The sequence below is a fragment of the Stigmatopora argus genome, chromosome 14, assembly GCF_051989625.1.
Source record: "Stigmatopora argus isolate UIUO_Sarg chromosome 14, RoL_Sarg_1.0, whole genome shotgun sequence".
In the NCBI taxonomy this organism is placed as follows: Eukaryota; Metazoa; Chordata; class Actinopteri; order Syngnathiformes; family Syngnathidae; genus Stigmatopora; species Stigmatopora argus.
The window spans coordinates 5371359-5395636 of NC_135400.1; the positions used below are offsets into that span (position 1 = coordinate 5371359).

Consider the following 24278-nt stretch of genomic DNA (forward strand, 5'->3'; position numbering starts at 1 on the left):
ATGCCGCCATCTCCACCTTCAGTCATCTATCCATATATACGTGATATCTACAATCGTGTTTTGAGTGGGACATTTTTGTTCCGGCACGGGACCCTTACTGAAAGCGTCACGAGTCACGAGGATGACGATCATGGGGAATTAGGAAAAATGGCTCTGCTTTATCATATATTACAATTCATGAAGTAACGCAAGAAATCGACAAAAGTGCCGTGGGCCTGCCATGGCTAACATCACGAAGAAAGTGTCGTGGTCAAGCCGAGCTGACGAATCCGGTCCCGCCGGTGAAGCTACGCCGCTTCTAAACGGCTCTGAGAAGCGTCAACACACCAGAGAGGTCCGTACACAGTCCAACTATGATGCTAAGAAAAACATGACTGGAGTTGCAAACAAATTGTAATATCCCAACGGATTATCGTAAAATTGCTACACTTGGCGACGTTCGTTTGCAGCAATATTGTAGCCAACATGTATGATTTCCTGACCGCATGTTCCTTAAAAGATTGCCTTGTTGGCTGAGGCAATTTATATGCCATCAAGGTGGCACCAAGAATGTAGCTTGGAAGATTTAGTATTTTACGATGAAATATTTGATTTTTGCCCCTCAAGTTGGTAGGACACTACACTGTCCATGTGTAAAACTCATGGAGATTGAGGATGACAGATCGGGATAATCACATCACTTTTTATCTGTTCTCTTTTTAGTTGCCTATTTTTGGCTCCAAATATGTACCACATTTTCATTTTTCCTTCTCTAATCAAATTTATATTTGTTTTAACGTCACCAAATCCCTTCTTTACCATATTTGGCTATGACATGGCCCACAATTAACAAAAGATCATTAAAAAAACAAAACAAAATAGCATGACATTTGTTGTGTGTATATACATACATATGTATGTGTATATGTATGTATGTATATATATTATATATAAAATATTATATATTATATATATTGTTAGGTTCATCCAATTGTATATTCCTAATAAGCAAATATATTGATTAATATAGTAAGCATGTATATTATAAGGCTTTATATTCATTGCAAACACATTTATAATAATGATTACTCCAACATATATATTATATTTTTATATGTATATATATATATATTATATATATATTATATTTATATATATATATATATATATATATATATATATATATTATATTTATATATATATATATATATATATATATAATATATTATATTTATATAGATATATATGCAGTTTCGTGCATGTCAAGTCTAATTTGTGCACATATAAGCCGTACCCTTGATTCAGTCATCATTTTTTGAGCGACAAATACGGCGTATATGCGAGAAAATACGGTAAGTACTAGTGCTTTCTACCAATCACATTTACCGTCAGAATCAACCAAAATGTTAATAGATTTACAAAATGTCAAACCTTGCGTTTTATTACGTACTGTATAGTCTTTTACCAAAACCTTTGTTGTAGGATAGCCTTCATTTAATTTTTTATTTTAGTTGTTAGCTAATTCTTGACAATTAATTCTTTTTCATGGCTCATCTGCCTCATTCATTGTTGTCAGTTGTTCCACTTATGTAGCAACACTGGAAAAATGAGACACACTTCCACCACAGCTATTCATGTCACTCATTGTCCTCACGAAAGGGGAATCACAATGAATTCAATGTAATTTCAATAAAAACCTTTTTTTCAAACTTTTTTTTCCCCTTCAGTCATTTAGAAAGTGCTCCAGGCAAATGAGATTGGATGTCTATCACCATCAATAACAGTGAAATCATTACACAATGCCTCCCTTCGCCGTTGAAAATGATTTCATTTATGTTACTTTCAATGGCAGAGAATGAGTTGCGTGCTACAAACAACAAAATAATACTCAGATATCAGAATAATGTAAAAGCTATATACTAGGGTTGTCCCAATCATATTGCATTAGATAGAATAGCATACTCCTACAGGTAGTGTCAAATCATTTATATTTGTTTTTTTGATGAAATCCTTGTACATATTTATTTTGTTTGTAATGTAAATAAATGCATTTTAAAAATCAGATTTAAAAAAAAAAACAGATTTTTCCAGGGAAATTGATGTAATCGCGATGGATTTCTTATCAATTGATTATACCAGGCACATCTCTGGTATATTTAGTCTGTTTTATACAATGTGTATGCACTATTGAAGCAAACTTTGGAGAACAAAGATAAATTGTCCAGCAAAAACTTAAAGAAAATCCTGACCAAAGTAAACTCAATTCATCATTTTTGATGACCAACTTTTTATTTTACTTGTTCGTTTATATAAAACAAAATATTTAGATATAATTTGTTTTGCATGGTGTAAGAGTGTTTAGAAATTGTTTAGTATTTGTTTCATTTCTCTTTTTATGCAACAACTAGTCTAGGCTGTGGTTCGAACCCTAACAAGGATAAGCGGTGTTGAAACCTAATGAATGAAAATTTGTTGTTTTCATCATGTTCACAAACCATTAAATAACAGTATTGTGTGTGCTTTGTAGACCCCTGGGGGAGGCACTGTATTTCAAATAGGGAGACTGAGCAATGTGGATTTGGAAGAGGAAGTTACGTCAGATGAGGTAAAATATTTATAAACTGTCTCTCTTGATTTTTGTCTCACGCTATGTTAAGTATTTATTTTGATGACCGGTTGAGAACAATCAACATTATAAGTGCCCCATTATAAGTACCACAATACATGTTTTCGAGCCTATACAGAAAGACAAGTACACAAGTACAATAGTGTATATTTATAAATATTACACCTATTACACCCATGTCAAAAGACTGTAATGTATTAGTATCTAAATATACTGTATATATTTAAAAATGTAACTACTTTAAATACTGCACTCACAGAGAAAATAGTTCCTCTCCATTCTATATAAATCCCCCCAAAAACAGGTAAAAGGGAGTTTTAGTCCAAGTCCTTTGTCTTCTTGGGGCCATGGGGCCATGATATTTGAATATCCGCAATATTCGAGGGATTACTGTACAACTTTCTGCAATGCCCATCTCAGTCCCCCCTTAAAAAAAACTACCAACTGTAGTAAACCCTTTAAAACTGATTGTGTCCCAAATTTGTATGAAAGATGTGAGAAACACAACAATGAGAGAAAATGACTTATCACTGTATTAAAATGAATAACAGGTATGCAAAACTATTTTCTATTCATTAAAAGGAGGAAGCTAATGTTATCACACGAACACATTCACATAAATACATAACTAAACAAGGTCATATTATGAATTCAATACAGCTTAGAATTAGGTTGAACTCCAAGGGAGGAACAGTCTCTCAATCCCGTCGTTTAATGCTTATTTCTGCGTAACTTGGAACTTGTTTTTGCATATTGGAGTGGGCATTTGCATATCAAAGTTTTTCATAACCGGAACATTTTGTTTTTGATCAAATCAAAAGCATTTATTGTCATTATACAACAGCTGCGTATAACGAAATTAGTGGTGCTACTCCACAAAGTGCGTATTTCTCAGTAAAAACATAAATAAGTAATATTAAAAGTCACGTCCGGGCAAGGTAAATTCTAAAATATTGCACAATCTAAGACACGTGTCAAAGTGGCGGCCTGGGGGCCAAATCTGGCCCGCTGCATCATTTTGTGTGGCCCGGGAAAGTAAATCATGAATGCCGACTTTCTGTTTTAGGATCAAATTAAAATGAAGAGTAAAGATGTATATTAAATTTCCTGATTTTCTCCCTTTTAAATCAATAATTGTAGTTTTTTTAATCAATTTTTTCTGTTGTTTTTTTTAGTTCAAAAATCATTTTGTAAAATCTAAAAATATTTATAAAAAAGCTAAAATAAACATTGTTTTAGATCTATAAAAAAACTGAATATTCAGGGTTTTTAATCCAGTTCTTTTAATCCATTTATAAAAAAATAAATCTAAATATTATATCTAAAATGGTCCGGCCCACTCGAACCAACCCGAGTCTGACATCCCTGATCTAAGATATTGCACATTGTTATTGTACACCCCGAAGTTATTGCACAGAAGGGATTGTGTGTCATGCTAATGCTAATGCAAGCAGAGGTATTATTGTAAAGCTTTGGGGTTGACCATCACGTCAATGAAATTGTCCATCCCCCCTTCCCTTGCAGGAGACCCAACGGGGACGTCCCAAAGAAATCCCTCATAATGAGAAGCTGCTGTCACTCAAATACGAGGTAGAAGACTTCCTTATGTAGTCATCTAATTTACCTTCACCGAATATGCACGTTTATCATAGTTTTTGCATGTTAACTTTATCATAATAGATTTTATGACTTGATTGTTATTGGGACATTGAAAAGTTGATTTTTTTTTTTTTAGAGTCTTGACTATGATAACATCGAGAACCAGCTCTTTCTGGAAGAGGAAAGGCGTATGAGTTACCTGGTGAGTTGGTTCAAAGCCTTGAGTCACTTCATTGGTCACACATGCAACAATAGAAATATTTGAATATAATGGCTTCTAAATCTGACTCTGTATTTTTGAAGACCGAGTTTGTATGTACATCTCCATATTCCTAAAGACATATCCAATAGGAGTGTGACAGTAAATCGATACGGTGATAAAACTTGTTACCACGTTTCCCAATGGGCTATCGATATGCTCCTGCCAAGAATCAGCTTATCGTTTAAAAAGGTGTCACTGCTTAGTTTGCCACAGAAAATTTTCCAAAACAATTGTTTATGTCTTATTGGATGCCACCTGACGAAGGGCAGGTAACCTAGATCAATTATTAAGTGAATTTTCCTGTCTTTTAATGATCAATACCATTTAGAGACATTGCTGACCATTGATAGGAGTGACGTCCATTCCGTTTTGACTGAGCAGGGTGAATGAACTGATCGATTGGACGTCTAGCGCCGTCAATCGGACGGAAAGATGAGCGTTCACTGCCAGTCCCCCCTAGTTTGAATAAAATAAATGGCTATTGTCAAGAGCTGCCTATGAGTTAAGACACTCATTTGTTCACAACAAATATTGCAACATTATAGTGTTGCTGTATTTATTTACTGAAATGTTGCAGTAAAATATTCTCATTGTCTTTCAGGAAAACAGGTTTTGTCATAACCTCACACAAAAGTGCAAAGAATAAACTTTTTTTATTTTTTTGTAAGCAAGTTTTTCTTTTAATTACCGTATTTTCACGACTATACGACGCATCGTATTTTTAGCCGCAGTGTCAGTAACGAGTGCTATTTCTGTATTTTACACACACAAAGGACGCACCGTTTTTATAGACGCAGCCAGGCATGGCAAAACATACACCAGCTTAAACATACACGCTACACCCACACGCTAAAAACACGTTTTTAAAAAGGCAACAGAAGCAAAACTGAGTTCGGTTGTATTTTATTTAGCCATTTTACAATGTACTCACGTCATCATCACCCACAAATCCGTCAAAGTCCTGATTTTCTGTGGCCGAATTGAACAATTGTCCAAATGAGTCATCGAAAACGCTGAGTTTTATACGTTCGTCCAGGCGGCCACAATCCATTCGCAAATAGTAGCTAGCGTAACTATTCCAACGCTGTCTTCCATGTTTCGTAAAGCTGTGTTGATGTCCAGGCCACAATCCATTCGCAAATAGTAGCTAGCTAGTAACTAGCGTAACTATTCCAACGCTCCCTTCCATGCTTCGTAAAGCTGTGTTGATGTCGATGTCCAGGCCACAATCCATTGGGTGTATTGACAAAAGAACTATATATCCCAGCAGTCACTGCGCAGTACTTTTTCTACGGGGAAAATAGTAGAGTCGGGGGCTGCTTGCCGTAGTTGTGAGAGCTGTAGAGGATGGTGTACCCTATCGACTGATTTATTTTATTTTATCGTTATAACAATTTTAATATTGGTCCATATATAAAGCGCACTGGATTATAAGGCGCCCTGTCTATTTTGGAGAAAATTTAAGACTTAAGTGCGCCTTATAGTCGTGTAAATACGGTAGTTGTATTGTAGACTAGCGTAGATATTTGTTGTATCACCGTATCTTTATGTAACCGCGCGCGGTAGTTGTATCGTAGACTAGCGTAGCTATTTGTTGTATCACCGTATCTTGAGATAACCGCGTGCCTTGTATCTTAAACCGTTATCTTGTCATGAGGGACCACAAAGGTTCCCACTCTTTGTTTCGAACCAGTTTCAATTTATTCTCCTTTCTCATTTTAGGGTTTTCGCTGTTTGGAAATCAGTCGCTGGGTGGTCTGTGGTCTGATCGGCTTTCTCACAGGCCTCATTGCCTGTTTCATAGACATTGTGGTGGAGCAGCTGGCTGGAATCAAATACCAAGTTGTTAAAGAAAGTATCTTGATACTTCCTCAAAGATGGACTTTGATAAACTTGGGGGTTAAGAGTTGGATATCAGCCCAGGCACATGTTTTTCCTTGACCATTAACCTTCACAGATATCGATAGGTTTACAGAAGTTGGCGGACTATCTCTCTCACTCATCCTGTGGGCTGTCTTGAATTCCGTTTTTGTTATGATGGGAGCAATCATAGTTGCCTTTTTTGAGGTAAGTGACATTATAGATGAGATAGGAAATTATACTTAGCTAATTGCATTTTCATTCCACTTTATTTAGCCTATCGCAGCAGGGAGCGGTATTCCTCAAATAAAATGTTACCTGAATGGAGTCAAGGTTCCGAGAGTGGTTCGACTTAAGGTAAACCCACGTTCGCCTGAAATGACTCGTTGGAAAAGGAAATGCAAGCAAACTTTGCCGTTTATTTCTGTGTTTTTTGTCAGACTCTGGTAGTGAAAGTGTGTGGAGTTATTTGCTCAGTCGTTGGTGGATTGGCTGTTGGAAAGGTAAGAAGCATTCATAATGGGTAAATACATGGTCATTTAGACCTCAGTCTCAGTCTGCAGAAGGTCCCCCCCTTGTGGACTTCCTGTGTGTGGCTCCAGTTTTTTACCTAGGTCTACAATGTCTTGTGTGTCTTGCGTCTGTCTTGCTACTGCAACCAAGAAATTTCCCGAATACGGGATGAAATAAAGTAGTAACCTAACCTGTTCTAACCTAACCTAATAAACCTCCAAGTTCGAATGGATTGAAGGCCTACTAGTGATAAACCCATTTAAAATCTCAGCAGAAGTATGAAAAGAGCCACATGATTGCGCGTCTACCATTGCCAATTGCAGTTATGCCAGTGATAAAGGCCACACATTATATAATTTTAAGTTGAAATAAGTGTTTCATCATCTAAAGTCACAATCTGTAAAGGAGTATGTTCCCAAAACAGTAGATCTCATCTCATTTTCGGAACCGCTTTAGACTCACTAGGGTCGCGGGAGGTGCTGGAGCTTATCCCAGATGACTTCGGGCCAGAGGCGGGGGACACCCTGAATCGGAAGGAGACAAACAAACATTCATGCTCACACTCGTACCTAGGGGCAATTTAGAGTGTCCAATCAGCCAACCATGCATTCTTTGGAATGTGGGAGGAAACCGGAGTACCCAGAGAAAACCCACACAGGCCCGGGGAGAACATGCAAACTCCACACAGGTGGACCGACCTGGATCTGACTGGATTTGAACCCAGGTCCCCCACTGTGAGGCCGACCCGCCCCACAAAACAGTAGATATAAAATTAAAATTAAAATATGAAACAGATGGCTCATTTTCTAAGCCTATCTTCCAGGAGAATAATTGACATATATATGGGACAAATTGGGTCGTCCAATCCACAAGGGTAAAGATTGGCGCGCTGGAACAACCAATTGCACGATAGACAGTGCCATATTTAGATTATAGAGGGTGAATTACCCTGACACGGTCTATTTAATATAATTTTATTTCAGTTTGGTATTGTGCAGTAACATTTTTCTAACATCCAAATTAAGCTTTGGCTCAAAAGAGGTTTAAACTCTCTGTTGTTGTGTTTATTGTGTATCATGTTAGGAGAGAAAGGGTCAAATAACAAAATTACTGACCAATTATTTTGGGGATTTTTTGATCCTAAGGCTTCTACTTCGTCAGAAATGCCATTTATTTAGGTTAAGTAGCGTGATAAACATTAAAATGGGGTCTTTAAATAATTCTACTTCAGTTGGCTTGTGTGCAGTGAGTTTTTTTGTAACCTAAAATATAAGCCTTGGCTCAATAGAAGTTTGGATACATACACATCAACTGCATAGTGATGCAATGTCTCCCTTTTTACCGCAAAAACTAAATGCGCCGTATAAGTACTCTCCATTTCCCTTTTTTCACCATTTTACCAATCTTTTAGGAAGGCCCCATGATCCACTCTGGTGCAGTTGTCGCTGCGGGAGTCTCCCAGGGCAGGAGTACCTCTTTGAAAAGAGACTTCAAGGTATGCGTAGGTCGTGAAAGCCTGGATGTGGTCATCATCTCTGAAATGTTTTGAGTTAAATGATTGTGTGTTTTTGCAGATCTTTGAATACTTCCGGAGAGACACGGAGAAAAGAGACTTTGTTTCTGCTGGAGCTGCTGCCGGAGTCTCGGCGGCATTTGGAGCACCAGTTGGTAATGTCAACAAGTAGAATCAAAAATACAGTTGGGGAACTCAGTAACATCAGATATCAGCAACTTCTAGTAAAAACCAAAAGAGTCGTAGTTGACCAAACATGGTGGAAGGTTCCGAGGAAAGTGTGTGCCCATGAACTCATTGGCAGCTGTAGACAATCAATAGTGGGAGAAGTGGGAGGGTTAGCGTTCATTTGCGACCTCCGTCCCATTTCAGATGGATTGGACTTCTACCAGTAATGAACTTGTATAAATTCCCAGCAGAAGGATGAAAAGATCCGCTTGATTGGTTGTCTTTTATCATCAATGGCAATGAAAGAATTAAGAAACAACTTGCCATTGATGCGAGAATTGTAAAAGCTGTAGTTGGCAATATATGCAGAGTTTTCCATTATATTGAAATTTTATTTCTTGGCAACAGGTGGGGTTCTTTTCTCTCTCGAAGAAGGAGCGTCTTTCTGGAACCAAATGCTCACATGGAGAATAGTAAGTCACAATAAGATCAAGATTTCATACATGTTACAAAACAAAAAACAAAGATGAAATGGAAAACTATTTTTTAAATATACAAATCAGTCACTAAGCAACCTTACATGAATATTTTGCTGTAAATTAAACTGTACAAATGTTTCCATGTCATTGTTCTTGTCTCTCACTGTATGTGAGTAATGCAAGCATGACAATTGAAAATAGCAACACATAATTTATGCAATATACAAACAACATCATTTGTTCCAAAGTTAATTTTAATTCAGTGTTATTTATTGATTATATTCTACTACTATACATTATCCTTCAAATTCAAAACCACCACTTTATGCAAAAATATGTCCACTGCTGTGCTGCTTCTATTGACAATGCATAGTTTTATGCTGCAGCACATTTAACATTAGTGGGAGTAATTGTAGCAATAATATCCTGTTCTTTTTCATTATCTTTCCTTTTCATCCACAGTTCTTTGCATCAATGATCTCCACCTTCACCTTGAACTTCTTTCTCAGTATCTACCACAACAACCCGGGTGACCTTTCCAACCCTGGTCTCATCAACTTTGGACGATTTGAGAATGACGTAAGCATACAATTATCAAAATGACATAACAAGACTTTTTGTTTGAGTAAGGGTATAAATGACCACCAAATTTATTTATTGTCTCTTCTCAGAGCGTGGCCTATTACCTCTATGAAATTCCCTTATTCATTGCCATGGGTGCTATAGGTAAAACTCTTTGCCTTGTCAAGAATCTATTTGATTGCACTGTGAAGTACAACATAGACTTCAACTCAATGCTAAGTCTCAAATTTATGCTTACATTTTCCTTGTAGGTGGACTTCTGGGAGCTCTGTTCAATGTTCTCAACTACTGGCTGACCATCTTCAGAATAAGGTAAGGCAGACAAATCCAAACAGACAATAGCATAATGGCTTTAGATAAGTCAACGTCAAAGGGTCACATGACGCATGTGTTATTGTTTTGGGTCCGGTAGCAACATGAAAAAATGTGCCCGCACAGGGTAATTTGTTCTTTGCGTTGACAAAGGTGAAATTAGTCATTGAGTAAGAACAGGTATAATCACAATGGATGGGAGAGGACTTCTCCAAAAACGCATGCAGCTCTATTTTTGTGCGCTCTCACATAAAATATGACGTGCAGGAAGTTTTGTCCTGGGCAGCACGCCACAGTTTCTGTCAAATTTGCGTCATTACAGACACGCCCGGTTGAAGTGGTAATATGGCGGACAAAAGGACACCATTACCATAACATTGAAGAGGTGTTTTAAGTTGTAGCTTAATGTAGTTTTAAAGCAATTTTATTGAGAGCAGACAGATACATGAGGTGATACATATATTTTATGCATAAATATCTAACCAGCGTTCATAAAACATGCTAATTGTAGCAATCAATTTGTCAAACGTTATCAGTATCATCACCTTTTTTGCTATATTTAAATAAAAAATCATAATCCACTATTTAAAATACGTCTTAACCCAATTCAAGTTCAGTTGTTGTTGTAGTTCCTAATATTTACACCTCCGCAAGTACTAGGTGAAAGCTGCTGAAGGCAGAGGTTATGTATTTGGTTTTATATTTTAACTCAAAAATAAATAAAGGGGTTATTATTAAACTTGGAAGATATCTTTTGTAATACGAATCAGAAGAGGCAAATAAATTTAAAATTAAAAGGTCAGAGAGGTCAGAATTGGAAATGCTCGATGTTGGAAATTAATGTCCTCGTGGAAGTCATAAAGACCCAAAATGTTGCCCAGGAACCCATGTTAATTGTAACCTTAGCGTGTTCAATAGTCACCATGATAGAAAGTTCATCATGTATTGAACAATAACTCAAACACAGGTTGCAACTTTTCCCTGAGTATATCAGATTTCAGAGAAATTGAAAAAGACAAACTACAGTTTCCCAGGTGATATTGCTTTGCTCTGACCAGTACAGTACAGAGTCCAGTTACAGCTAAATACCAGTACTTTACCTCAGATGGTTTGAGATGTATATAGTACAAAGGAGAAGGTGCCTTGAGGTTTGGTGCATAAATCAAACGTAGAATCAAGGGCATGATTATTTCTGGCGGTCCTTAGACTATATTAGGTTGTCCTGGTCTGGGTGGCACCATTCTCAACATGGCGTTCGGTTTTGGAGACTTTTTTCCCCCCATTCATTTTCTGAACCGCTTTATCCTCATCAGTCGCGAGGGGTGCTGGAGCCTATCCCAGCTGACCTCAGGCCAGAGGCGGGGGACACCCTGAATCGGTGATGGACAACCATTCACACTCACACTCATACCTTGGGGCAATTTAGAGTGTCCAATCAGCCTACCATGCATGTTTTTGGAATGTGGGGGGAAACCAGAGTACCTGGAGAAAACCCACGCAGGCCCGGGGAGAACGTGCAAACTCCACACAGGTGGATAGCCCTGGATTCCAACCCTGGAACCCAGAGCGGTGAGGCCAACGCGCTAATTACTCATCCGCTGGGCCGGTATCGGAGACAACGTATGTTTGCAAAAGCAAGTTTATTAACCTCCCTGCGTTCTTTGCTGTGATACGTAACAATATCCTCTACCTGCGAAAAACCAAGGATACTAACTGACTAAGATTTAGATTTTTTTTCGGGCCTATTATTAGTGCTACGCCAGAAATATAAACGTTTTTCTTGATATCGGATTTGGCTAACTCAGCTTTGACGAGTAGGTGATATGATGAGGAAAGGTTTAAAGATCACAAGGTCAGCAATATGACGATTCTGCTTAGGTGGAGTTCTGCTATCTGAATGCTGCTAGTTTTTTTTCCTTTCTGAGTCCGTAACAATATTCCAACACGTCTAAATTGTCTTGTACTCCAACAACGTCAAGGCTTTGATTTTTGGTGATAATTCTAGATTTTTCAAGATTTGTTTGACCAAAACAGTAGATATTAGAAAATGAACAACATCCCTGCTGCCATGATTCATTCATTATCTTTTATTTATCTAAGAATTCTTATTTTTCTGTAAAATTACGTCATGTCAATATTTTCTGGTAGTATCAGATGAGCATTGCTGTTAATGTGTAAGACATCTGAATGGTTCTGTGTGCGCTTGCCTCAATCAGGTATGTCCATCGTCCTTGTTTGCAAGTGATGGAAGCTATGTTGGTCGCCGCGGTGACGGCGACAGTGTCATTCACCATGATTTACTTCTCCAACGACTGTCAGCCTCTTGACCCCGACCACTCCGAGGAGTACCCCCTGCAGGTAAATGGGAGCAAGCGGTTGTTTTTAATAGGCTTGTGAATATGAAGAAATTTACAATAATACCTCACAATGGATTGACTATCGTAGATTCATGTGGCTTGGATCTACCCAATATAAAGTGGTACCTCGAGATACGAGCTTAATTCGTTCCGGGACTGAGCTCGTATGTCAATGTTCTCGTAAAATGAACTAAAAACAAATTAATTTGTTCCAACCCTCTGAAAAAACACCCAAAACAGGATATTGGATTGGAAAAACATTTTTTATTTGTTCTACTTCACCATCTATTAACAAAGTAACAAATAACTAGTGGTTTAATAGTACTAAAATGTGTTTAATAGTACTAAAATGTGTTTAATGGTACTAAAATGTGTTTAATAGTACTAAAATTAGATGGATTTCGCGGAGGGTAGAGAGAGGGACAGATACGGGGGGGGTGACTTTGCACTTGTAACATAACGTAAATAAATTTGAATGAACTTGGATTACGATGCAGACACACTCAAAAATAAATTTAATCTAACCTTACATAATCTAACCCCACCTAATTCGAATTTTGTTTTAAATTTTGATACCTTTTTTCTCCCAGCCGTGTTGGCTCTATTTGCCCCGCCTCCACCCTGACTATCAAGGGTTTGCTTTTGTATTCCCTTCAAAATATTCCGAAAATGATGCACACAAATGTCCTCAATAGGATAACACACGACCACTTGCCAACGAGAAGTAGTATATACTCCTCTCGTGTTAGCGATCGCGCCGCCATTCGCACTGTCTAACGGGGGGAAAAAAACACTGAAAAAAATGCATCGCTCCGCCCAGTGCTCGTAGAGACATTACACGAGGGAGTTGCGACCAGAAAGACAGTGCCCCTGATGTTCTTATGAGCAGCCTCTCGCGTCCGCTGTATGCTCGTATATCAAAATTTGTCTCGTATCTCAAGATAAATATTTGCCCGAAAATTTACTCGTATCTCCAATTGCTCGTATGTTGGGGCACTCGTATGTCGAGGTACCACTGTAATAGTACAGAGAAGTTTGTAAATGGCTAAATAAATTTAAATAGCCACGTTGAAAACACTGTTCCTACATTGAGGTTATTCACCTATTGCAGCATTTCTTGGAACCTATTAACCGTGATAAAAGAGGGATTACTGTATCACACATTTTGTCAAAGTGACTTCATTTTTCTTGCATTTGCATGCAGCTATTCTGTGCTGATGGGGAGTATAACTCCATGGCCACAGCCTTCTTCAATACTCCAGAGAGAAGTGTCCGTAGCCTTTTCCACAACCCGCCAGGTATACCGTTGTAATGCCTGTTACTACGGCACATTTCCCAAAAGGCTTACAGCCAAGAGCTTTCCTAATATGATGTGACAAAAAAAATGTCTCTTTTTTAAAGGATCCTACAATCCTCTGACGCTGGGCTTATTCACACTGACGTACTTCTTTCTGGCCTGTTGGACGTACGGCCTCACCGTGTCTGCTGGGGTCTTCATCCCGTCGCTGCTTATCGGTGCAGCCTGGGGAAGACTATGCGGAATTCTGCTGTCTGCCATCTCTGCCTCTGGATCGGTATGTGTGTGTCAAGAACAACGTTTCCCAACCACTGTGCCACAGTGCACTGGTATGCCGTGAGCGATGGTCAGGGGTGCAGCAGGAAATTACCCGCCAATGAGTCACGCATTGTAATATACCGAGAGAAACATTGTAATATTGCGATATTAAAATTGAAGTATGACCAACAACAAGTCCCTATTGGAAAGGCTATCTCATCATGAAACTGCTTTTTGTGTAATGTTAAGAGATAGGAGTAATCTTGGGAGAAAAAGAGATGAAATTATGAGAATAAAATGGTGAGTTACCTATTTTTAAAACCCATGAACAGGAAGTTTCAACAATAATAATAATAATAATAATAATAATAACAATAACAGTAATAATAATAATAATAATAATAACAATAACAGTAATAATAATAATAATAATAACAATAACAGTAATAATAATAATAATAATAACAGTACAGACGCTCCCCTACTTACGAACATTCAACTTACGAACAACGGTACATACGAACATGTCTGCAAATTGCGTTTAAGTCCAAAAATGTTCGCAAGTCCAATTTTGTATTTCGCGTCTTTTTCGGAGTAGTACTTCTTTCCGCCGCTAATACCGACGCCTGGCGCTGTGAGAGCTCAGCTCACCCAGCATCTACCTTCTTCGTTGCAATGCGGAAGTGCGTGAATGTATCTCCAGTGTGCAAAGAACCTTTTTCATTTGTATCATTAAATATCTCATGCATCCAATATTGAATATGGTTGGTAAAAAGCTAAAGGCTTCTATTGAGGGAGTTGCAAGGAAGAGGCAAGCCATTTCATTTGAAACGAGTGGCAATAATAACGAAGCTTGATGCGCGTCAGAAAGTGGTGAGCGTTGCACATTCAGTACCATTTCTAAACAGAAAGATCGAGCAGCAGGACCCAAATATTGAACGTTGCACAAAGTTTGCAAATCAATTGAATGATGCCATACAGTGCTACTGCATCATTTATGATGAAAAAAAGAAGAAAACTGTGCAATCGTCATTAGGTCGCTTCTTTTGGCCAGTTTCTAATACATAAATCTATCTCTCTCTCTACAGTACTGTACATATTCTCTCCATTTTATTAAAAAAATTTTTTTTTCAGTACAAACCAATGCGTGTTACTTATACAAGCCTTAAACATACAAATGCACTTATATAAACCTTCAATATACTTATATAGGCCTTAAACATAAATTATAATACAAAATATAGCACTAAATCAACTTACAAACAAATTCAACTTATGAACAATCGCTCGGAACCAATTGCGTTCGTAAGTTGAGGAGTGTCTGTAATGATAATAATAATAACAACAACAACAACAACAACAATAATAACAATAATAATAACAATAATAATAACAGCAATAATAATAACAACAACAATGATAATAACAATGATAATACTAATAATAACAACAACAATAATAATAACAACAACAATAATTATAATAATAATAATAATTTTAAAATTATTTAGCTTCATTTTTACAAAACAACGTTTTTTGTAACGTTTTCAGAACATTTGCATTAAATGGGGTAACTCCTTTATATCAAGCAAGAAAATAATTTTTAGACTGTCCTCAAATGTCAGAATTTCTCTTATTGGCTTCCCTTGACATCTTTCTCTATGTCATCCAATGAATACCCTCCTCTGGGACTTGCTGTATTCAGGTTAGAGAGATAATTGAGTCATGTCTTGAACGTGTACCTGCAGGCTTGATGGTTTGGGAGGATATGATGCAGAGTGCTGCCGAGGTTCAGTCAATCGTGTTTCCTCTTAGTGAGCCTGACATGCATTCATAAGTACAGATAAAGTACCCGACAGGGAGACGTGGCTCTTTTAGTAGGTAGGCTCGGGGTTGCCTTGCATCTCATAATTGTTCATTTTAGCTGTGTTTTCATCCTTTCGGTTTCGTGGGTTAGGACTATCTGTTCCTCACCATCTTATTTGTATCCTGAATGTTGGTCGAGAACTAGCATTCATATCACTTCAACGCTCACATTCTTTTTGGTATTTGAGTGGTGTAATTATGCATCTTGAATTAAGCGACGTTTAGCAAACAATTTTATGATTGTTGACAAAAAATTATTGGTCGATAATTAATGTTAGCGTTTTATCGCCCAGGACCAGGTTAGGTGTTCTAGAGCCACTAGATGGAGCTGTATTATGTGTAGTAATGGTAATAATAGTAGTGGTTCGGAGTTTTGTTATACATCAACTAGATGGAGCTGATGATTAACCAATATTGACCATTATATACGGCGCAAGGGATTATAGTGCACACTCTTGGAAAAACTGGTCTTTTAGTTGCGCCTTATAGTGCAGAAATCAAAGGATTAGTTGATGAAGCACATTATCGTTAGTTACAGCTCAAATCATAACTTGAGCCACTCAGAGGTTCCTATCTTTATTTAGAAGTAAATCTGTACCTCCACCCCCCATTTTAAATTGTTATTGTAAAAAACAACAACTATAAACTGTGCAACTCTGTGTTCATTTAGATCTGGGCAGATCCTGGTAAATATGCCTTGATTGGAGCAGCAGCCCAGTTGGGTAAGTAACATTAACTTCCCTTGGATAACATTTAATAGCACTCAAACTTTCCACTTGATGGAAGATAGTGGACTTGTGTAGAATCTTCACCAGTCCTGTTTGTGCAGGTGGCATTGTGAGGATGACTCTCAGTTTGACAGTCATCATGGTGGAGGCCACGGGCAATGTCACGTACGGCCTTCCTATTATGCTCGTCCTAATGACGGCCAAGATCGTAGGAGACTACTTTGTTGAGGTTTGTGAAATGCAGTTTCCTAGCATCCTCATCTCATCTCGTTTTCTGAACCGCTTTGTTGGGATATAAGTGGGGGACACCCTGAATTGGTGACCAGCCAATCGCGGTGCACAAGGAGACAAACAACCATTCACGCTCACACTCATACCTAGGGGCAATCAGTCTACCATGCATGTCTTTGGAATGTCGGAGGAAACCGGAGTACCCGGAGAAAACCCACGCAGGCAGAACATGCAAACTCCACACAGGTGGACCGACCTGGATTTGAAGCCAGGTTCCCCCACTGTGAGGCCGATGCCCTAACCAATCAGCCGCCGGACCGCCGTTTTACATATTAATTAATTACAAACCTTCACTAAGGCCCCTTCTTGTCCTTTCCCTTTTTAATTATTTTGTGTTATGCAGTTTCCAAGTTATCGTGATGTGTGGTTGTATAAATATTGTTAGATGTTTTTATTAAAATGAATGTATTTTTTTTTAAAGACAAAACGTATTAATACTCATTCATACTAAAATTTATTGTTTTATCCCATTTTTTTTTTTTTTTAATCTACTGATACCAATTCCCATTTGGCTGTGTGTTATTAGATGATACGGCATGGATACTAAGTATAGAAAAATTATATTTATATATGTATATATATTCTCTTAATACTAAATTTCGGTGTACTTTACCACCCCACTTCACTTTACGGGATTGGACGTGTCTACGAGTGAAACAAATTTATAAATTCACAACAATTTGATGAATAGAAACAAATAGCGTCTATCATTATTGTTCTATCATTAATGATTGAGCTATCATTATCTTGGGAGGAGCGACAGGCATTCCTTTCTTTACAGCAGTGTAAGGCAGGGTGACGGGGTTGAAAACTGCATCTCAAACAGCACATATTGCACAGCATCGGCACATTATTTCTTAGTATATTTTTGCTGTATCGGTATCAATTCTAGTGTCAGTGTTGGTACACTAAAAATATATTTTCTTTTTTCTTCAGGGTCTATACGATATCCACATTAAACTGCAGAGCATTCCCTTCCTCCATTGGGAGGCTCCTGCAACTTCACACTGGCTAACAGCTAGGTAATATCTTAACTCCAATACTGTGCTACATTTACACTTTAGCAGATGAATGAGATAATCTGCCTAATATCATTTTAGAGAAGTGATGAGTAGTCCAGTCACCTGTTTGAACAAGATAGAGAAGGTAGGAACCATTGTTGACATCCTGAGCAGCACATCGACCAATCACAATGGTTTTCCTGTGGTGGTAGCTCAAGATGATTCTGGTGAAGAGGTACGAGTATTTCCTAACTATATTATTTTGGATTGAGTGTAATTAACAAACAGCAATCCACATCTGAAACTGATTAATTCTATTTCCGTAATGTGTATTTTATGTGTTGAGTTTATTAGAAAGATTAAGCAATCAAAGATGAAACAAACTTTGGACTTTGTGGTGTTTTTTTTAGTGTCTATTATAACTGCTATGTTTTGAGGCAGTTGCTATTTCTTTGCTAATCCCTGCATTTACCTCTAAATAATCCTGACATTTCTAATGTCCCTTTTAGCACTCAATATGAATTCTTTTGATTTGGTCATTCTTTTGCAGCCAGCAAAACTTTGTGGACTCATCCTTCGCTCACAGCTCATTGTTCTTCTTAAGCACAAGGTGAGTGGCATATGGCCTGTTCTTTACCCAGGTGAAATTTTCACAAGCATCAACATTATGCAGAATTGTGTGTGTGTATGTGTATATGTATATATGGATACAGTAGTACCTCGACATACGAGCAATTTGAGATATGAGTAAAATTTCTGGCAAATATTTATCTTGAGGTACGAGACAAATTTTGATATACGAGCAGACAGCTTACGTGACAGGCTGCTCATAAGAACATCATGGACACATTCTCTCTCCACACAACTCCCTCGTTTAATGTCTCTGGTCGCAACTCCCTCGTGTAATGTCTCTGCGAGCACTGGGCGGAGCGTTGCATTTTTTCAGTGTTTTTTTTCCCCCGTTAGTCAGTGCGAATGGCGTATATACTACTTCTCGTTGGCAAGTGGTCGTGCGTTATCCTATTGTGAGGAGATTTGTGTGCATCATTTTTGGAATATTTTTAAGGGAATACAAAAGCAAACAGCCCCTCCATAGGTTGCATTTGAAAGTCAGGGTGGAGGCGGTGCAAATAGAGCCAACTCGGCCGGGAGAAGAAAGGTATCAAAATTACAATTAAGTTTAGTGTAAGGTTAGATTACATTTATTTTTGAGTGTCTGCATCGTAATCCAAGTTAATTTAAGTTTGTTTATGTTATGTTACGAGCGCATTGCCGTGCAAAAAGTCTCCCCCCTCTCTGTCTCTCTCTCTCTCTACCCTCCGCGAAATCCGTCTAATTTTAGTACTATTAAACGCATTTTAGCACTATTAAACCACTAGTTATTTGTTACTTTGTTAATAGATAGCAAATTAGAACAAATAAAAATGTTTTTCCAATCCAATATCCTGTTTTGGGTGTTTTTTCAGAGGGTTGGAAAAAATTAATTTGTTTTTAGTTCATTTCTATAGGAAAGTTATGAGAAAATCGCCATGCGAGTTCAGTCGCGGAACGAATTAAGCTCGTATCTCGAGGTACCACTATATGTGTATATGTATATATGTACAGTGGTACCTCGACATACGATCGTAATCCGTTCCTAGACAGATCATATGACGAGATTCTCGTAACTCGAGCGGACGTTTCCCATTGAAATGAATGGAAAACAAATTAATTCGTTCCAACCCTCTGAAAAAACACCAAAAACAGGATATTGGATTGGAAAAAATGTTTTATTTCTTCTAATTCGCCATCTATTAACAAAATAACACATAAGTAGTGGTTTAATAGTAATAAAATGTGTTTAATCTAACTAAAATTGGGCGGATTTCGCCGACCGGAGACAGAGACGCACAGAGGGGGCGGGGGGGTTTCGTTTTTTTTTTTCACAACGCAATCGTAAACGGAACAAGCAAATTTAAATGAACTTGGATTAATATATACAGACACTCAAACATACGTTTAATGTAACTTTACACAAAACTGAATTCTAATTTTGTTGTAATCTTTTGTTACCTTCGTTTTCCGGGTTGGCGGTTTGCCACGCCTCCACCCTCACGTTCGCTATCGATGGGCTGTTTGCTGTTGTACTACGTATTCCCTTCAAAATATTCCGAAAATGATTCACACAAATGTCCTCACAATAGGATAACCCACGACCACTTGCCAACGAGAAATAGTCTTGTAGTACATTTTAGCGATCGCTCCGCTGCTCGTGGGGACATCGGGGGCACCGACTCGCAACTCCCTCGTTGTAATGGCTCTGGTCGCAACCGCTTTGAACAGCGCCTATGAGAGAGAGAGAGTTGCGACCGGAAATATTGCGAGGAGGGAATTGCGGGCCGGTGCCGCTGGATGTTATGAGCAGCGAACGAGAAGTAATATAAAACTCCTCGTATTAGATAAGAATAACAGGAAATGCAACAGCTGAGCTTACCCACATATTGATTGTGGGTAATGAAGTGTTATTCTGAGAAAGAGTGCCATTGCCTATCGGCGTTGTGTGCACGAGTATACTTCATTACCCAGAAAGCCCTCTTTTTCCCGCGCATGCGCGTTGTGCGTTTCCTGGTCGCAACTCGTCTGAAGAACTATTCGGTGCTCGTAGATATTGTTATACACGAAAGAGATGCAAAAAAGACAGTGCCATGGCCACCTGGCTTGGTCGCATCACAAAATTTTGACCGCATCACGGGCGAATTATTCGAACGAAATTTCCGTCGTAAGACGAGAATATTGTATGACGAACGGTCGTATGACGAGGTACCACTGTATGTGTATATGTAGTATGTTTATTAACATGAATATAAATATATTCATTAATATGTGCTGTCCCTTTATTAAATAAATCAAACTCACTCAAACTTCATTTCACTTCTCAAATATCACCGTGTTAGTCTGCTATATATTTTTAATTGAAATTGGTTACCCAAACAACCAATTTCTAAAGCAAAATCTTGAAAAGGGTCAGGAATGCCCAAACTTTTTCATACGACCATATTGTAAACGCCTGTTGTTTTGCCAGGCGTTTGTAGAACTGGCACGCTCGCGGCTCACCCAGAGGAAGCTCCAGCTGAAGGACTTCAGGGACGCCTACCCCCGCTTCCCCCCAATCCAAAGCATCCATGTCTCCCAAGATGAACGAGAGTGTATGATGGACCTCTCTGAGTTTATGAACGCGACACCTTACACTGTTCCACAGGTAATACATGTGTGTCATGTCTTTTTATTGTCTGTCACACTGTAGAAATAAATGCAGTGTAATTTCAAAGAGATGTGATATGTTTACAGGATACTTCTCTTCCTCGTGTGTTTAAACTGGTCAGAGCACTCGGTCTCAGGCACCTGGTTGTGGTGGATGATGAAAACAGGGTAAGCGTTAGCTATCTGAAATGCATTGATATGGTGATATTTTGCGATAGGTGGTATCCCAATGGTTATCGATATGCTCCCACTAGAGGTGAGATCTTGAGCCCGAACCTGGACCAGGTCCCGGTTATATGGGATATAAATTATTGTTATTTTTTTACTTCAATGCTGATTCCTAGTAACAAGTGGAGGACACAGGGGAGTGGCTTCCGCTTGCGAATTTTAGCATGGATTTTCACATTTTTATGAACGTTAAAAAATGTATTTATTTTTATTTTTTTACTTCAGTGCTGAGTTCTGGTAGCAAGCGGGGGACAGGGGAGTGGCTTCTGCTTGCGAGTTTCAGCGTGGATTTGTTTAACATTTTTATAAACTTAAAAAATATATTAATTAACAAAAAAAAATTACCCCAGAAAAAACCGCGATGTAGTGAAACCGCGATAGTTGAAGCCGTGATATTCGAGGGATTACTGTATTTGCGATTCAAGGTTTAAAATAAAAACATTCTTTTGGGAAATCTATCATAAACCTTTGTCTTCGCAGACAATATTTCATCTCATTTCTGTACATACAGCAAGAATATATTACTAAAACATCCCTGTAAAAATAGAGTCCCGTATTTATTCGAGTATAACCCGCACCCATAATTTTTGACTAAAAATTGGTATAAATTTTTTTCCTCCACTTTTTCTCTGCTCACACCAAGGATTGCACCGGTATACTTGTAACTGGCAAATGCTGAACACATGTCGCCATGACAAAACATTTATTCATAACATATGGTACGGAAACTTGGTAAAACGAACTACCAGTATGAACACAATTCTCAAATGGAATTTAAAATTTTAAACCCTTTTAAGTCTAATTCATCATCATAATATTTAAAATGTTAATCCTTTTAAGTCTAATTCATTATCATAATATTTAAAAATTTTCAAACGCTAATTCATCAACATCAGATTCATTCCATTCTTCTTGAGTTCTTTTTTCAAGTGTTCGCACCAGCTAATAGAACGGGCCCTTGCGCCCCATCTGGCGGACAAAGACATGTTTTACGTCTCCAAGGGGACTTTTTCACTGGCAGTCGGCAGTTATTTGGTCATAAAAGTGAAGAACTTGTATATTATGTGGACCCGAACTTTGCTTCAGTTTCTTTGGTGCAAAGTTTTGCGTGTTACACTCGAATAAATACGGTATTTATCTTTCTAAACTGATTCCCTGCCAACATTGGAAGTTCAATTCTTTTAAACTGGGAGGACTTGACTGTCAAGGCTGAATGTTTGTTTACCCCTTCCCAGTCAAAATGAATTGGACCTTAATTGCCGTCAATGGTAGCCAACAAGTGAACGGGCATTATTCTAGTAGAAATTTTTTATCGCAACTTTTGGGTCCTTTGTTAAACACTGCCATCTTTTTAAAATGAAAAATCTTTTTTTTTGGTAGCATATTGATAACCTATTGGGATACAATGCATTGCGATTATATTGCCATACAGATATATATTATCACAACCCTACTTAGAGGTTTAAACATCACCTTGATTTCATTGTCAGTGTTTATATTCTGGATGTTGATTTTGGTTTTTCTTTCTTATGCAGGTGGTTGGACTCGTCACCAGAAAAGATTTGGCCAGATATCACCTGGGCAAACACGGACTAGAGGAACTTCAGCTGGCTCAGACATAGTATAGACAAACACACACATTTATTTCAATGCAGTGCCATAAAGTATTCCCACAACCCAATTATGACAAGTGCCTAATGTGACGGTGAAATGGGATAAACATGTCAACCAAAACAGATCGACGACTAGGAGTCTAATTACCAAAAACTCAAGTCTTTCTACGCTTAGTCAAAATCATCTACAAAAAATATTTGTTGCTATCATTTGACCTAAACAGTTTCACACTACCTTGCTAGCTTGATATTCAAGTGGTCTGAGGTTTTCACCTACATAGTCGGATGATTCTTTTCAAGTAAATCCTCATAAAGTATTCACAAAAGCGAGATCGTAATGAAGCGTCTTCAATGCAAATTAAATAACACAGTTGAAATAGTTATAACACTGCTTTTGTGCCCTACGTTTATTTTTGACCTCTATATTGAATACTAAAATGGTACTGAAAGAATAGAGTAGTTCGGCTCGTGCTGTTTTCCACCGTATGTTCTGTTGTTTTGCACTGATAGATTGCTGTTATTTATTCCTTGTTTTATTTTTCACAGAATATGCACGAGAGACAGAGAAATTTAGAAAAAAAATCTATGAAGGAAAATAAAGCGACTTAATTTGCCCTGTTCTAGCTGCTCTGTGAGGCAGTTTTTGCTAAAAATCAGGTACGCCCCTTTTCCTTGACCTGTTTGCTTCTCTAGCCGCACCCCCATACTGTTGATTATATCATTTTATCACCACCAGATATTTACATTCTGGTTACTACTGAAAATGTGTGACACAGGAAGCCAGATTTGAATGTAAAGCTTGGTATTATGAACTATGTCCATTGATATAATGACGAAAGTAAATGTTCTAATTTTTCACCTATTCAGTGAATATTGTCTAATTTCACATTGTTCTCTTCTTTGTTTATGCTGTGTGATCCCTTTGTGTTGTACAGTTCTCCTTGTTCAAAATAAAGTCGATGTTCTATTTTATAACCACTGTATTAGGCTTTGTGAAAAAAATAAATTATATATTATACATGATCTGCTTTGTGTGCAGTACTACTATAAACATAAGCAAAAAGTATCCAGGCCTTTGTGTATCACTTTAGGCTGCTGTGGGTGCATTTTTATTTTCAAGGCATTTAAACACCTTTTTTTTTTTAAAAACACAACTATTGTGTTATCGATGCTCATCAAAAAATAAAAATGGACTCTATACATTTTCAACTTGTGTACTGAATGTCAGCAAACATATTGGGCTCCTCACGATTTGTTTTTATAGTTACCTGATTGAAACGTGTACAATTAGCTAAGTAAACTCAACCTAAATGGCCATGGATTTCACACCTAAGCCTTCAGTAGTGCTACGTCTGATTCAATCCAACCCTCAATAACTATTTTATGGCTATACAACCTTTACTGCAGCTACAGCTGCGACACATTAAAAAAAAGCATCAATAATAACCTGGGCGGCCTGGCGACTGAGTGGTTTGCGCGTCGGCCTGACAGTGGGGGACCTGGGTT

The 24278-nt window shown here is 37.9% G+C and overlaps 1 protein-coding gene across 1 annotated transcript; it reads left to right on the top strand.

Moving 5' to 3' along the window:
• The first annotated feature begins 36 nt into the window (after window positions 1-36).
• Window positions 37-23795, top strand: clcn7 (chloride channel 7). The gene is made up of 25 exons (XM_077619645.1): window positions 37-334; window positions 2507-2584; window positions 4130-4195; window positions 4341-4406; window positions 6189-6321; window positions 6424-6533; window positions 6603-6683; window positions 6767-6829; window positions 8251-8334; window positions 8414-8507; window positions 8929-8993; window positions 9462-9578; window positions 9671-9725; window positions 9833-9893; window positions 12110-12251; window positions 13455-13548; window positions 13652-13824; window positions 16342-16393; window positions 16501-16628; window positions 17627-17712; window positions 17791-17926; window positions 18242-18301; window positions 20753-20929; window positions 21019-21099; window positions 22695-23795. Exons 1-25 carry the CDS (start codon window positions 221-223, stop codon window positions 22779-22781), a joined length of 2403 nt encoding a protein of 800 aa, XP_077475771.1. The 5' UTR covers window positions 37-220; the 3' UTR covers window positions 22782-23795.
• The last annotated feature ends 483 nt before the right edge of the window (window positions 23796-24278 follow it).